The sequence below is a fragment of the Canis lupus genome, chromosome 1 (assembly GCF_048164855.1).
Source record: "Canis lupus baileyi chromosome 1, mCanLup2.hap1, whole genome shotgun sequence".
NCBI classification, from domain to species: Eukaryota; Metazoa; Chordata; class Mammalia; order Carnivora; family Canidae; genus Canis; species Canis lupus.
In genome coordinates this window covers 114,249,603-114,263,313 of record NC_132838.1, presented here as the reverse complement: position 1 = coordinate 114,263,313, position 13,711 = coordinate 114,249,603, and the positions used below count along the sequence as shown (strand labels likewise).

General features: G+C 53.8%; 2 protein-coding genes across 8 annotated transcripts in view; both read left to right on the top strand.

Annotated features, from left to right (window-relative positions):
• SUPT5H (SPT5 homolog, DSIF elongation factor subunit) overlaps positions 1-3,451 on the top strand; it is a 28,886-nt gene extending 25,435 nt beyond the window's left edge. For all 5 annotated transcript variants that reach the window (XM_072778086.1, XM_072778049.1, XM_072778058.1 and 2 more), the window contains 4 exons: positions 23-191; positions 750-953; positions 2,845-2,940; positions 3,018-3,451. In XM_072778086.1, coding sequence (XP_072634187.1) covers positions 23-191; positions 750-953; positions 2,845-2,940; positions 3,018-3,161 — 613 coding nt within the window. In that variant the 3' untranslated portion in view covers positions 3,162-3,451. The remainder of the gene's footprint in view (positions 1-22; positions 192-749; positions 954-2,844; positions 2,941-3,017) is intronic.
• A 1,452-nt stretch (positions 3,452-4,903) lies between these two features.
• Positions 4,904-12,871, top strand: TIMM50 (translocase of inner mitochondrial membrane 50). Of its 3 annotated transcripts, none has more exons than XM_072778100.1 (11): positions 4,904-5,055; positions 5,913-6,072; positions 6,614-6,645; positions 6,873-6,894; positions 9,856-9,914; positions 10,006-10,125; positions 10,526-10,630; positions 10,725-10,823; positions 11,194-11,350; positions 11,698-11,804; positions 12,661-12,871. In XM_072778100.1, exons 1-11 carry the CDS (start codon positions 4,948-4,950, stop codon positions 12,760-12,762), a joined length of 1,071 nt encoding a protein of 356 aa, XP_072634201.1. In that variant the 5' UTR covers positions 4,904-4,947; the 3' UTR covers positions 12,763-12,871. The 3 variants fall into 3 exon arrangements, with proteins under 3 accessions (XP_072634201.1, XP_072634220.1, XP_072634209.1); XM_072778119.1 differs by having other exon boundaries at positions 4,992-5,055; positions 6,522-6,645; XM_072778108.1 differs by lacking the exon at positions 4,904-5,055 and adding an exon at positions 5,315-5,335.
• Positions 12,872-13,711: the final 840 nt, after the last annotated feature.

Here is a 13,711-nt window from a genome sequence, read left to right as displayed (position 1 = left end):
CCTTCTGTCTTTGACTCTCCAGGTACAACACAGACCAGTTCTCCCCCTATGCCGCCCCCTCCCCACAAGGCTCCTACCAGCCCAGCCCCAGCCCCCAGAGTTACCACCAGGTGGCGCCAAGCCCAGCAGGCTACCAGAACACCCACTCTCCAGCCAGCTACCACCCCACACCCTCACCCATGGCCTATCAGGTACTGGTGAGCTTGCATGCCCTTAAGGGTGGTGGGCTAGGGGGCACTTGGGTGGCGCAGTTGATTAAGCAACCGACTCTTGGTTTCTGCTTACGTCGTGATCTCAGGGTCTTGGGATTGAGCCCTGCATCAGGCTCCACGCTTGGTGAGGAATCTGCTGAAGTTTCTCTCTCCCTTTCCCTCTGCTCCTTCGTGTACTCCTGCGTGCACGCATGTGTGCTCTCTCTCTCTCTTAAATGAATAAACCTTTTTTTTTTTTAAAGATTTTATTTATTTATTCATGAGAGAGAGCACGAGAGAGGCAGACACACAGGCAGAGGGAGAAACAGGCTCCATGCAGGGAGCCAGACATGGGACTCGATTCCGGGTCTCCAGGATCACAACCTGGGCCGAAGGCAGCGCTAAACTGCTGAGCCACCCCGGCTGCCCTCAAATGAATAAACCTTTAAAAAAAAATGGGGGGGGGGTGGGTTAGGATGAGTCTTGGGTCTATGGGGGCAACCAAGCTAGATGACCGATGACCTATTTTCAATAACGCCACCCCCCTTTCACCTACAGGCCAGCCCCAGCCCGAGCCCTGTTGGCTACAGTCCGATGACACCCGGAGCCCCCTCCCCTGGTGGCTACAACCCCCACACACCAGGCTCAGGCATTGAGCAGAACTCCAGCGACTGGGTAACCACTGACATCCAGGTGAAGGTGCGGGACACCTACCTGGATACACAGGTGGTGGGGCAGACAGGCGTCATCCGCAGCGTCACAGTAAGTGGGGCCCAGGCCGGTGGGTGGGCAGGACCCCTCATTTGGGGTCCCCAACCTCTGTGGTTACTGTTTTTTTTCTTTTTAACCATCTAACCATGTTTTCTGGTACCTGTTTATAGCTGGAAAAGCAGGTGTGGACGGTCTGGCCTGCAGGCTCCACAGGGCAGGGGTTTTTGCATGTTGTGTACATGGCTGGGGCCACCTTAGCCTGGAGTAGTGACTGGCACCCAGGAGCTAGATTACACGTTAACGTATTCCTCTGAGACCAGTTCAGTAACACGGACAGAGAGCTTCCCTATGCCAGGCCTCGGCTTAGAGCCAGGCACCCTACCCCTAGTGCTCCTCCTGCTCCAGCATTACTGGTCTTTCCATCCCTCACAGTCACTAGGTTCTCTCCAGCCTCAGGGCCTTAGCTTGTCACTTTCCTCTGTTTGGGACGCTCTTCTTTTCATCCTTCAGGGAAGCCTTTGAGCTATCTCAGGTCTGACTCTTACACGTCCATGTAATTTTTTTTCACATTACCTACCTGCTGCCTAAAATTAGCTTAAAGTTTATTCAGTGTGTGATTCTTTGGTTACTAAGCCTGTATTTCATTCCTAAGCAGCCCTAGTTCCTAGATGAGGAACCAACAGAGTGTTGGTCTTCTGGTAAATGTTACTTTAATGAATTAGACACCAGAGGGGCAGCCCGGGTGGCTCAGTGGTTTAGCGCCATCCTTGGCCCAGGGTGTGATCCTGGAGTCCTGGGATCGAGTCCCACGTCAGGCTCCCTGCATGGAGCCTGCTTCTCCCTCTGCCTATGTCTCTGTCTCTCTCTCTCTGTGTCTCTCATGAATAAATAAAATCTTTAAAAAAGAGAGAGAGAGAGACACCAGAGACCAAGATGGCTCCAGGCCCTGCCCTCACAGAGGCTCACATCCTAGTTGGGGAGGCAGACGTGTCCCCAAACAGGGACAGCCTGAGTGACCTGAGCTGGGATACCAGAAGCCCTGACAGTAAGGGGAGCTATGGGAACCTTAGAGGAGGCAACTTAATCAACTTTGGAGGGGTGCCTCCCAGAGGAAGCAGCATCTGCACCAAGATCTGAAGACTGGATAGGAGTAAACCAAGAGAAGTAGTGGGGGAGGGGGGAAAGTGTGTTCCAAAGACAGGGGCCTTGCAAAAGCCTGGAGATGAGGCAAAGCCTGGCACATCTGGGGAGTTGAAATATGTTCATTGTGGTTAGAACATAAAAAGCCCAGGGGGAAGGTGAGTGACAGGGCCAGAGAAGTGACTAGGCCAGGTCACATGGCAGCCTGGGGAACTTGGACTGTGTCCGGAGGAATCCAAGCAGGCAGGGCAGTGGTGGACCAGGTCTGTGGTTTGGAATTAATTCACTATGTTGCTCTAGCAGGGATGGACTAGGGTGGTGAGACTGGGGGCTGGGAACCCAGGGGGAGCTCTGGTTGTGAGGAAGAGAGGAGGGAGGCAGGTGGCAGAGACCCTCAGGAGGCCAAGTGAACACACCCCAGCACTGAAGGCTGTTGGTGAAAGGGCTGACCTACATTGAGGTCAGAGCTCTGGCCAGGGACTAGGTAGGGCCTGTGAGGATATCCCTGAGGTATAGGTGGGGCCAGGAGGGGAAAGGTGAGGAGGCCCACTTGGAACGTGGAGTCACATGCCTGAGCAGCAGTCTCTTTTGGCCTAAGTTAGCTTCGTTCTGGTGCTTCCCTTGCTGATCTGGCCACCCCACCCCAACACCCCACAGGCCCAGGAACCAGGCCCAGCTTTTGACCTTTCCTGCCCATCACCTTAGGGGCAAGTAACTTGTTAGGACGATCCCTGAGCCGGTGGCCTCTGAGCGTGGGCAGCAGTGCTCTGTTGGACACTGACCAGGCTGTCCCTACCCACAGGGAGGCATGTGCTCTGTATACCTAAAGGACAGTGAGAAGGTTGTCAGCATCTCCAGTGAGCACCTGGAGCCCATCACCCCCACCAAGAACAACAAGGTAAGGAGGTAGGGCAGGGGACGTGGGGGCCTTGGGTTGCTGACATGGACCCTGACCCCCGTTCCTCCCCACCTCAGGTGAAGGTGATCCTGGGTGAGGATCGGGAAGCCACAGGGGTCCTGTTGAGCATCGATGGTGAGGATGGCATCGTCCGCATGGACCTTGACGAGCAGCTCAAGATCCTCAACCTCCGCTTCCTGGGGAAGCTCCTGGAGGCCTGAGGAACGCAGGGCGGGTGGACTTGGCAGATTATCTGGCAGATAGAGAGTGGAGTGTCTGTCCTTCCTTCGTTCCATGGCCCTTGGCTCTTGACACAGGGTCTGGGGTCCGGACCAGGGCTAATCTGGTCTTTAGGATTTCTTTTATTTTCCTTTTGAGTTCCTATCTTCCTCCCTGATGTTCATGGGAATCAGAATAGAGTCTGGGGGGAGGGTCCCCACCTTCTTGTACCCTCCCTTCCCCAGCTTGCTTTTGTGTTTCGGTCTTTCAATAAAAAGCTGTTTGGTCAGAAGGGGTGTGTATGTGTGTGTCTGTTTTGTAAGTGCGGTCATTTGTAGACCCCACTTACTTCCTGGGCAAATAACTAGATGGGGGCACCTAAGCCTCAGTTTCCCCATCTAGAAAATGATGCTGCCTACCCCAGCATGAATGTATGAGGAGACATTGGAAAGATTATTAGAACAGAGCCTGCCCCTCATTGAAGTTAACATCCCACTCTCACTTGAGTTACGTGAAGTGAAAATCAGTAAAACCCTCCAGGAAAACCGAAATTCCTCCTATGGTGCAGGATACTGCAGTTGAAGGTCCTCTTCTTGAGCCCACAGAGCAGCGACACCAGAATTTCTGTGGCTTGTCTGGTGGCTTGAGGGTAGAGACGAGCAAGCTGGAAAATGGGGCTTCAGTACCCTGACCTTCCTTCACCTTACTCATTTGACAAATGTTTTTTTTAATTAATGCAATATAAAACATTTCAAATATTCGAAAAGGGGGCAGCCTCCGTGGCGCAGCGGTTTAGTGCCGCCTGCAGCCCAGGGCGTGATCCTGGAGACCCGGGATCAAGTCCCACATCGGGTTCTCTGTGGAGCCTGCTTCTCCCTTTGCCTGTGTCTCTGCCTCTCTCTCTGTGTGTCTGTCATGAATAAATAAAATCTTTAAAAAAAATTTTTTTTAATATTCGAAAAGATACTACAACCCGTAGAACATCCATGCCTCACCCACCACCCGGCTTGGCAGTACGTACGTAGTACAGTACGTAGGAGAGAGAGCTTTAAACAGCAACCCCAGTCCGTGCGTCCCCACCCCCACCAGAGGGGACCAGAAGCCTGACCTTAGTATTTTTCCCTAAATGTAACATGGTGATTTTCCATGCTTTCAAAGTTCCCATAAGCAGTAGGAGACTTCCCTTCCTTTTAAAGTAAGGAGGGAGAGTCTTCGCGGCCACCTGTCGCCCCTTACTCATGGATTTCTGTCTCGATAAGCCCGAACCCGGGGAGGCGGCCGCTGCACCTTTGGCCGAGCCTTCGCTTGAAAGCGCTGGCTTTCCAGACCCTTCCTAGAGCAGCTCAGGGGAGGAGGGGCAAGAAAGGGCTGCGAGGTCGGGAGAGATTCGGCTTCCAGGCTCCTCAGGAGGAAGGGTTTGGGAGGGCTGGCTTTCAGCCCGCTTCCTGGGCGGACCACGTGGGCGAAACGAACTAGCTCGCTGCTTTGCTCTCAGGACGCGATCCGCAGCCACAGGGTCCTACGCGGCGGCCTCAGCCTTGCCCCCGGGCCTTGCGTGAGCCGCTCCGCGCCGCTGTAGGGGCGGCGAGGCGTGGGGTCGGCGGAACGCCTGACGGCGGCGCGCCGGGTCGACCCGAAACGAGGACGCGGGCGGCTCTGCTCCGCAGCCCTTTGTCCCTCTCGGGCTCCCGTCCGCCCGCCCCACCCCCGAGCCCCCATTGGCCCAGGCCGCGGCCCGGGCCGGGCGATGAGGAGTGAGTGGGCGGGGCCGCGTGGCGTCAGCGCAAGATGGCGGCCTCGGCGGCGCTGGCCTTGCGCTTGCGGAGCGAGCTGCGGCGCGGCGCGCGGGGGCTGTGCGCGAGGCTGGCGACGCCGCCGCCCCGGACCCCGGACCAGGTGAGCCGGACGCAGGTGGCCCGGGAGTGCGGGGTGCCCCCTCCTGAAGTTCCGGGCGGCCCGCGCCGCGCGAGGGTTCTGGGACGCAGCACCTCAGGGTGCTGATTGGAACGCCGCCCGCGTTTCGGGGCGCTTCCCTGCCTCCCGGGTGGGCAGCGCTTGCGCCCCTGAGCTAGATGCTGGGGGCCGAAGTGCGTCCTCTGAACGCCATCTCCTCTGGACCCCACGTGGGTACTGGGGGAAGGGAGGTCACCTGTTTCCCATCTCGGTGACCTCTCAGGTAATGCTTGGCGGGGAGGGGCCCGGGATGCTGGGGTCCCAGACTGGCCTGGGGGTACTGTCCCCGCGGTGGTGGCGGTGATGATGAGGTCCATGCCCGGGCTTTTGATTCAACCTGCCTCCACACTGACGGAGATCGGGCCTTTCCGACCTCCGTGCCCTTACTTCCCCAGGCAAGCGATTGCCGCTCTGTCCCCACTCCCAACCCTTCCCCTCTGTACCCCACTGCTGTGCGCCCCGGGCATCCGCATGACTTAACTACCCGTCCAATCCACTTTTGTGCTCTCCATCACCTTGCTCCCGGCATTCAGCCAGGCTCCCTGACTTCATTTCCCTGCCCTGCGGGATCCTGGGCGCCCAGCCTATCAACCCTTGGGCACCTGGCCCAGGACAGTCAAGTTCTTGACTATTCTAAGAAACCCAATCCCCTGGTTGCCTGTGCAGAGACCCAACACCCTGAGGCTATGTGGGTGTCTGCTTCCTGGCTCCCAACCTTGATTCTTCTCTGACCAGGGTGCCAGAATCATCCTGACCTTTCTCACTTCTCTTTCGGCTAATCTACCTACTCTCAATTGCAGGCCATGGAAATTGGGAGCCGCTCGGGCACCAAGGCCCAGGCTCAGGGGCCACAGCAGCAGCAGCGGGGCACAGAGGGTCCCAGCTACGCCAAAAAAGTCGCACTCTGGCTGGCTGGGCTGCTCGGGGCCGGTGGGACTGTGAGCGTCGTCTATATCTTTGGTGAGGGACATGTGCCTGTTTCCCAATTTTGTTCCCTTGACTCTCTCTTCTGCAGAACCTCCCCCCTTTCTCTTAAGAGTTTGGCCCATCTTCATTCCCTGGCTCCTCCCTCCTTAAGGCAGCCAACTAGAACATCAGCCTTGGAAATGGGAGACCTTTCTTCTCCCTCTGCCCACTTTGCTCAAGGTTGAACTCTTAGTTGGTTCTGCACTAGGATACAGAGAGTCATTTGGAAGAGGGAAAGATGGGGAAGGAGAGGCCTGGAGCCGCCTCCTAAGCTACCTCTTCCTGCAGCACCCAAAACTCCAGCCCTCCCCGTAGTCCCTTCCTCCTTCAGAGACTGAGGAGACCCTGCCTCAGTCCCTCTTCTCTTGGAAACCCAGGATCCTGACTACCCGCCCCATCCTCTCTTGACCTCTGGAGACCATGCCTCTTCCTTCTTCCCTCAGACCCAGGAATCCAGGCCCCCTGCCCTCTTCCTTCCTCAAGATCCAGGAGACCGGGCCTCAATTTCTCTCATTCCTTCCTGTCTCCTTTACAGGAAACAACTCTGTGGATGAAACTGGTGCCAAGGTGAGGAGGAGAGAGACCCAGATGGGACCCTAAGCCTTGCCAGGGGTCCCATCCTATGGGTCCTTTCCCCTTTGGTCTGCTCAGGCTCATTGCTGGTCTCAGGATGAGCCTTTCCCTCCCAGGGACCTTTGCCTACAACTCCCAGGGCCCTGGAGATTCCTTTTTTGGGTTTGATGGGTTTCAGCCTCTGCCATCCCAAACCGTACATTTTTGTCTCCACTTTCCAGATTCCTGATGAATTCGACAATGGTGAGTAAAAACAGCCACAGGTTCTGAGGTCCCCCCGCTGAACCTCCCGATCCTGCAACTTATAGGGATGTTACCCTTCCTTCTGGTGCCCCCCACCCCTCCTCCTTTCTTTGGGGGGTGGGGGAGTCAGCAGCTGGATGGCTTTGGGGGGAGGGGCATTACAAAGCCGCAGTCCTCTTCAGTCCTCTTCACTGGCCCAGGAGCAGATGGTCAGGGAGAGATGGGGGAGGGGAGTTCACCGGTAGGAGTGCTTGGAGAGAGGGGGGCCTGTCTACCACCAGACGCATGGCTTCCTGTGCCTTAGATCTGAGCGGCTGCAGCCCTTAATCCCCTCCTCTTTCTGATGGCCTCCTCTTTCCCCCTAAGCCCCCCACCTCATCAGGCTCATTTCCAAAACAATGTCTTTCCTCCCTCCCTTTTAGTTAACCAGCTTTTGGTAGAGAGTTTCTGGCAAGTTAGATAAGTAGAGAGTAGTTGTCAGTTCTGTCACACCTGACCCTTCCCCAGAGAAAAATACAATTGGTAGGTCCAGAAAGCCACCTGTTCGTGCTGGGAAAGTTTGCAAACCCACATGTTAATACATTGGTTAGTTAAGCTGGCCAGGTGGGTAAGTAATGGTGTTTTAACTGGGTAATCTTCCTAGTTTATTTTTATTTTTTTTTAAGATTTTATCTATCCACTTATGAGAGAGAGAGAGACAGAGATAGAAGCAGGCTCCATGCAGGGGGCCCAATGCAGGACTCCATCCCGGATTGGGGGATAATGCCCTGAGCCAAAGGCAGACACTCAACTGCTGAGCCACTCAGGCGTCCCATATTGATTTTTTTTTTAAGATTTTACCTATTCCTGATTTAAATAAATCAACATACTGATTTAAGTTGGCCGGGTAAAGATAGATAGATAGATAGATAGATAGATAGATAGATAGATAGATAGATAGAGAAAGAGAGAGAAAAAAAGAAAAGAAAGAAAAGAAAAGAAAAAAGAAAAGAAAGAACGGGTAAACCTGCAGGTTTAAAATGTGTTTGCTAGCATAACTAGTTTCAACATTTTGGGTTTTGTTTGTTTTGTTTTTGTTTTTTTTATTCATGAGAGACACATAAAGAGAGGCAGAGGGATCCCTGGGTGGCGCAGTGGTTTGGCGCCTGCCTTTGGCCCAGGGCGCGATCCTGGAGACCCGGGATCGAATCCCACGTCGGGCTCCCAGTGCATGGAGCCTGCTTCTCCCTCTGCCTGTGTCTCTGCCTCTCTCTCTCTCTCTCTGTGTGACTATCATAAGTAATAAATAAAAATTTAAAAAAAAAGAGAGAGAGAGAGAGAGAGAGAGGCAGAGACACGGGCAGAGGGAGAAGCAGGCTCCTTGCAGGGAGCCCAATGTGGGACTCAATCCTGGGACCTGGATCACTCCCTGAGCCAAAGGCAAATGCTCAACCGCTGAGCCATCCAGGCGTCCCATCAACACTTTGGTTTTGAAAAGGCAAGCCCTTACATAGGCAGTGGTTTAACTAAACTAAAAGTACCTAATGAAGCAGGCAGTCAGATAAACTTCCTGCTTTAAACTGGGTTCAGGGCAGCCCGGGTGGTTCAGCGGTTTGGCGCCACCTTCGGTTCGGGGTGTGATCCTGGAGACCCAGGATCTAGTTCCGCGTCGGGCTTCCTGCATGGAGCCTGCTTCTCCCTCTGCCTGTGTCTCTCATGAATAAATAAACAAAATTTAAAAAATGAATATTCTGAACCCAGTTTATTTTTATTTATTTATTTTTAAGATTTTATCTATTTATTCATGAGAGACATAGAGAGAGAGGCAGAGACACAGGCAGAGGGAGAAGCAGGCTCCATGCAGGGACTCCGACGTGGGACTTGATCCCGGGTCTCCAGGATTCTGTCCAGGGCCAAAGGGAACGCCAAATCACTGAGCCACCTGGGCTGTCCCAGTATATTCATTTAAGCCAGGATTTTTCAACCTTGGCCCCATTGGTACTTTGTTTTGTTTATTTTATTTTTTATTTTTATTTTTTAAAGATTTTATTTATATATTCATAAGAGACACAGAGAGAGAGAGGCAGAGACACAGGGAGAGAGAAGCAGGCTCCATGCAGGGATCCCAGTGTGGTACTCAATCCTGGGACTCCCGGGTCATGCCCTGGGTCGAAGGCAGATGCTCAACTGCTGAGCCACCCAGGTGTCCCATGTTTTGTTTTGTTTTAAAGATCGTATTTATTTATTCACGAGAGAGACAGAGATATAGGCAGAGGGAGAAGCAGGCTCCATGCAGGGAGCCTGATGTGGAACTCAATCCTGGCACTACGAGATCACACCCTGAGCTAAAGGCAGATGCTCAACCACTGAGCCACCCAGGCGTCCATCCCCCTGTTGGTACTTTGAAGCAGGTAGTGCATTGTTGTGGGGAGTGGTGGGTGCATTGGAGGGTGTTGAGCAGCATGGTAGGCCTCAGTCCACTATTTGCCAGTATCGTGGCCATCACATGTGTCTTCAAACATTGCCTTGAGTCCCTGGAAGATACCGGACCAGATTCCTCCGAGTTGAGAACCACTAGATTAAGAGTATGTAAGTGTATATGTATATTTAGCATGGTTTCAGTAGACTTAGCATATTAGCTTTAACCGACAGATGTAGAAGAAGCCTAGTGGTTCAAAACGGACTGAACACGCTGGTATAATGTCAGCAGAGTTACATGTATGCATAAACATTCTGTTTTATATCTGGGGTGGTGTGTGAGTAGAAGTATTCACATTAGAATTGGGCAGGTGAATAAAAGTATCTACTCCTGCCTGGCGGTTATGTCCCTGCCTCCTACTTTTTGACTTAGAAATGAGCTCTTTCAGACCAGGTGGGTGTATAGACTTGTTTGTGTTTGGTAGGTAAATAAAGCCCTGGTTTGTTGGGGAGGTTGAGCAATGGCTCATCTTGGAATCCCTTTGTGCCCCTGTATCCTCCTAGATCCAATTCTGGTACAGCAGTTGCGCCGCACATACAAATATTTCAAAGACTACAGACAGGTGAGCAGGAACTCTGAGTCAAGTCCCCACCCTCCAGCCCCAGCCCCTGCCTCCTTGTCTGAGTGCTCCCATTCCGTCCCTGTCCCCACAGATGATCATCGAGCCCACCAGTCCCTGCCTCCTCCCAGACCCTCTAAAGGAGCCGTACTACCAGCCGCCCTACACGCTGGTCTTGGAGCTCACAGGCGTCCTCTTGCACCCTGAGTGGTCGGTGTGTCCTGGGGAAGGCAGCGGGCTGGGGACACTAGATAGACGTGGGTGGCCAGATCTCGATGATACAGTTGAGAGCAGAGACTCTGGAGCCAGATCCATCGTGTGATGTAGGGGAGGGGGCATCTCTCACTGGTTTTCTCAGCTGTGAGACTGCCCACCCTGTGGGTTGTTGTGAGTGTGGCTGAGCACACAATATGTGCTACACCCTCCAGACTCCTAGACCCTCAGTCACTCCTAGACCCATGTGCTTCTGAGCACCCCCCACCTGGAGCTACAAAGATGGGGGAGAGCACTCTAGTTCTGGAGATCCCCTGGCTGGGGCTTTGTTCTCTTCGGGGTTTCCGAGTCTTGGCGTTTCACTGTCCTCACTGACTCCACTGTCCTTCCTGCCTCCCCAGCTGGCCACCGGCTGGAGGTTTAAGAAGCGTCCAGGCATCGAAACTTTATTCCAGCAGCTTGCCCCTTTGTATGAAATCGTCATCTTTACATCAGAGACTGGCATGGTAAGGCCCCGGGACAGGGGAGGGATGGTCGGTGTGGCAGGAGATCCAGAGGGTCAGGCTCACCCTGATCTTGTGTCTCCCATCCCACCCCCAGACTGCATTCCCACTCATCGACAGCGTGGACCCTCATGGCTTCATCTCCTACCGCCTGTTCCGGGATGCCACAAGATACATGGATGGGCACCATGTTAAGGTGTCATGGTTGGGGGGGTGGGGCATAGGTGGTCCTCTGGGACTTGAGGGGTGGGGTACTGACGCCTTCTGAGGAAAAGAAAAGAGGCCTCAGCTCTGACCCCAGTCTCAACCCTTCTTCTGCCCCAGATCTGATTCTGACAGAACTTTAGCCTGCCCTCAGCACAGGCTGGGCTCCTAGGTTCTTCTCCCTTCCTTGGTATCTGGGGATGGGAGTGGGGGGAAATGAAGGCTCTCCAAAGAAGACAGTTGGGGGTAATGGAGGGATATGAGATTTGGAAGCTGTCTGTTGTCTCTGTGTGGAGCTGAGTGTCTTTGGGATTGTAATTGTAGTAGCTTACACGAGACTCTGGGCCTATGTGTACTTGCAGGATATTTCATGTCTGAATCGGGACCCTGCCCGCGTAGTAGTTGTGGACTGCAAGAAGGAAGCTTTTCGCCTCCAGCCCTACAATGGCGTCGCCCTGCGGCCCTGGGACGGCAACTCTGATGACCGGGTCTTGTTGGACCTGTCTGCCTTCCTTAAGAGTGAGGCTAATCCCTGACCTGGCTACTGGCCTTGGAGCCCTTGAGTCTCAAGAGGAATAATAGATGCTTAATTCTGGCTGCCTCCCCCAACCCGCATGTAAAATTGGGTACTTGAGATATGAGAGATTCACAAGCATCCTGCAGTCTTTAGAAGTTTCTGAGAGAATGTTTGGGGTGCTCTGGAATATTTAGGGGATTCTTGGGGGGATGTCCAGGGGAGCCCTTTTGGCCTGTTAAGAAATGTTCGAGGTAGGTCTGACCAGCCCCAGGGTCTGACCTTTACCCTCGTGGGCTCTGCTTCCCTGGGGTCTTTCTGCCTGCCTGACCCCTACCTACTGTGCCCACAGCCATTGCGCTGAACCGAGTGGAGGATGTCAGGACCGTGTTAGAACATTACGCCCTGGAGGATGACCCACTGGAGGCTTTCAAACAGCGGCAGAGCCGGCTAGAGCAGGTGGGTGCTCAGACTGCAGATGGGTGGGGTCATCATGTCAGTTCCCAAGGGAGGGCCCCTAGAGCAGCCTGTCTCTGCTCTGGCTGCAAGACCTTGACCAAGGACCTGGTCTTCCACACAACTGTCCTGTAGGGCTCTTGTAATGGCGAAGGAGGTGGTCGATTTCCACAGCCTGCTTTGAGAGCAGGAGGCAGGAAAGCCAAGCATGGATCTTGGAGAGGTGTAGTCCGTGATGATTTCAAGCAGATATGAGGGCCCAGGTTTTGTGTGGACAGGAGGTTTGGGTCAGGCCTGGAGAATGGGGATCCCTGGACACTTGGCCCAAGGGACAGGGCAAGGAGTTCTGGTGTTCTCAGTGTGATCCTGGTAATTTGGAAATGAAGCTGAGAATATGGATTGAGCCTGGGAAAGAAATCCTCTGGGATCTAAATTGAGGTTGACCAGATTCTGGGTTGGATGCCTGCGAGTAGGGCTGGAGCTCCTGAGTGCCCAAAGGATGAGTCTTTGGAGATTTGGGCCTGGGATTCCCCCAACATTCAAACTAGGGTCCTTCGGCTGAGGGCTGGACACTGGGGCTCAGAGACCAGAACAGTGTAGTCTGATGAAGAGCCTGGGGTCTCACCAGCATCTATGTTTAGGGTAAAAAGGATCTGGGGTAGGTTCCCGGGGTTCAGGAGAGGGGGATCATGACAGTACCAGGACTTGAATCTGGGCTCCTGTGTCTGGGCTGGCGTTCTAGGAGCTTGGGGAAGGGGTTTAGGGCTGGGCAGAGGTTTAAGGAAGATGGCCCCTTGGATGAGGGAGTCTAGGAGAATACCCAGCCCAGGCTGACCCTCCTCCCTGTCTTTCACCCCAGGAAGAACAGCAGCGCCTGGCTGAGCTCTCCAAATCCAGCAAGCAGAACCTCTTCTTTGGCTCTCTTACCAACCGCTTATGGCCTCGCTCCAAACAGCCCTGACTTCTGAGCCTCTTCAGACTCACTGCCTGGGTCCTGGGCCCGAGGCCCCAGTGCTCCCAGATCATGGCTTGGGCAGCCACATCCAATAAAGTCCATCCCAGATGCCACACTCCTGTGTCCGGAGAGTCTCCAGATGGGGGCATCGGGGTGAGGTCCGGGACTCTTGGGACATCGTCCCACAGTGGCTAATTGGCTGCCAAGCACAGTGTCAGTTGTTTGATGGATCAGGATTGGTTTTGAACCCTGGCCTGGGAATCTGCAAACCCAGATCCTTCTAGCCATGGCTTGTGTGCAGTGTGACCTCAAAAAGTACTTCTCACTCTTTGACCGTGTCCTCATCTATGGAAAAGGGAAGAGAGGTCAACACTGGGGATTTAGAGCCAGGTCACTGCCAGGGTGTTGTGTACAAGCGCGAAGCCTGGGCTCCTTGGGGTTCTGGGGGGACCAGAGGGCAGCTGTTACCCCCTCTGCCAGCTGTGGCCCTGTGGGAAGGTGGGCCTGGAGTTGCTTGATCAGCTTTTTCAATAGAAGCCAGAAGTTGGGTTTTTTGTTTTTTTTTTTTTAAGTTGGGGTTTTTATATTAAGTCTCCCAATTTTTAAATGTTGGGTCCTAACTAGGACAGGCAGACTGTCGTAGCCCTGAATGGTGGCATTTTCTGTGAGACTGATCCAGTCCAGCAGCCAGTGGTCATACGGCGTCATGATACTGAGGACTGGAGTTTCTGTTTGTATCATTTTAATTAACTTTAACTTAAGCAGCCATGCATGGGTCCTGGCTTCTGACGTGGACAGCACAGTTGCATGGCACTCCACGGTATGGGATCCGGACTGTCCAAGTTCAAGTCCCAGCTTCACCACTTCTGTCTACCATGGTCTTGAGTAGGTTACTGAGGGCTGAGGGAGACACTCCATGGAGGCACCCGGATGGTAGCTGTGTACCTTGGGCAAG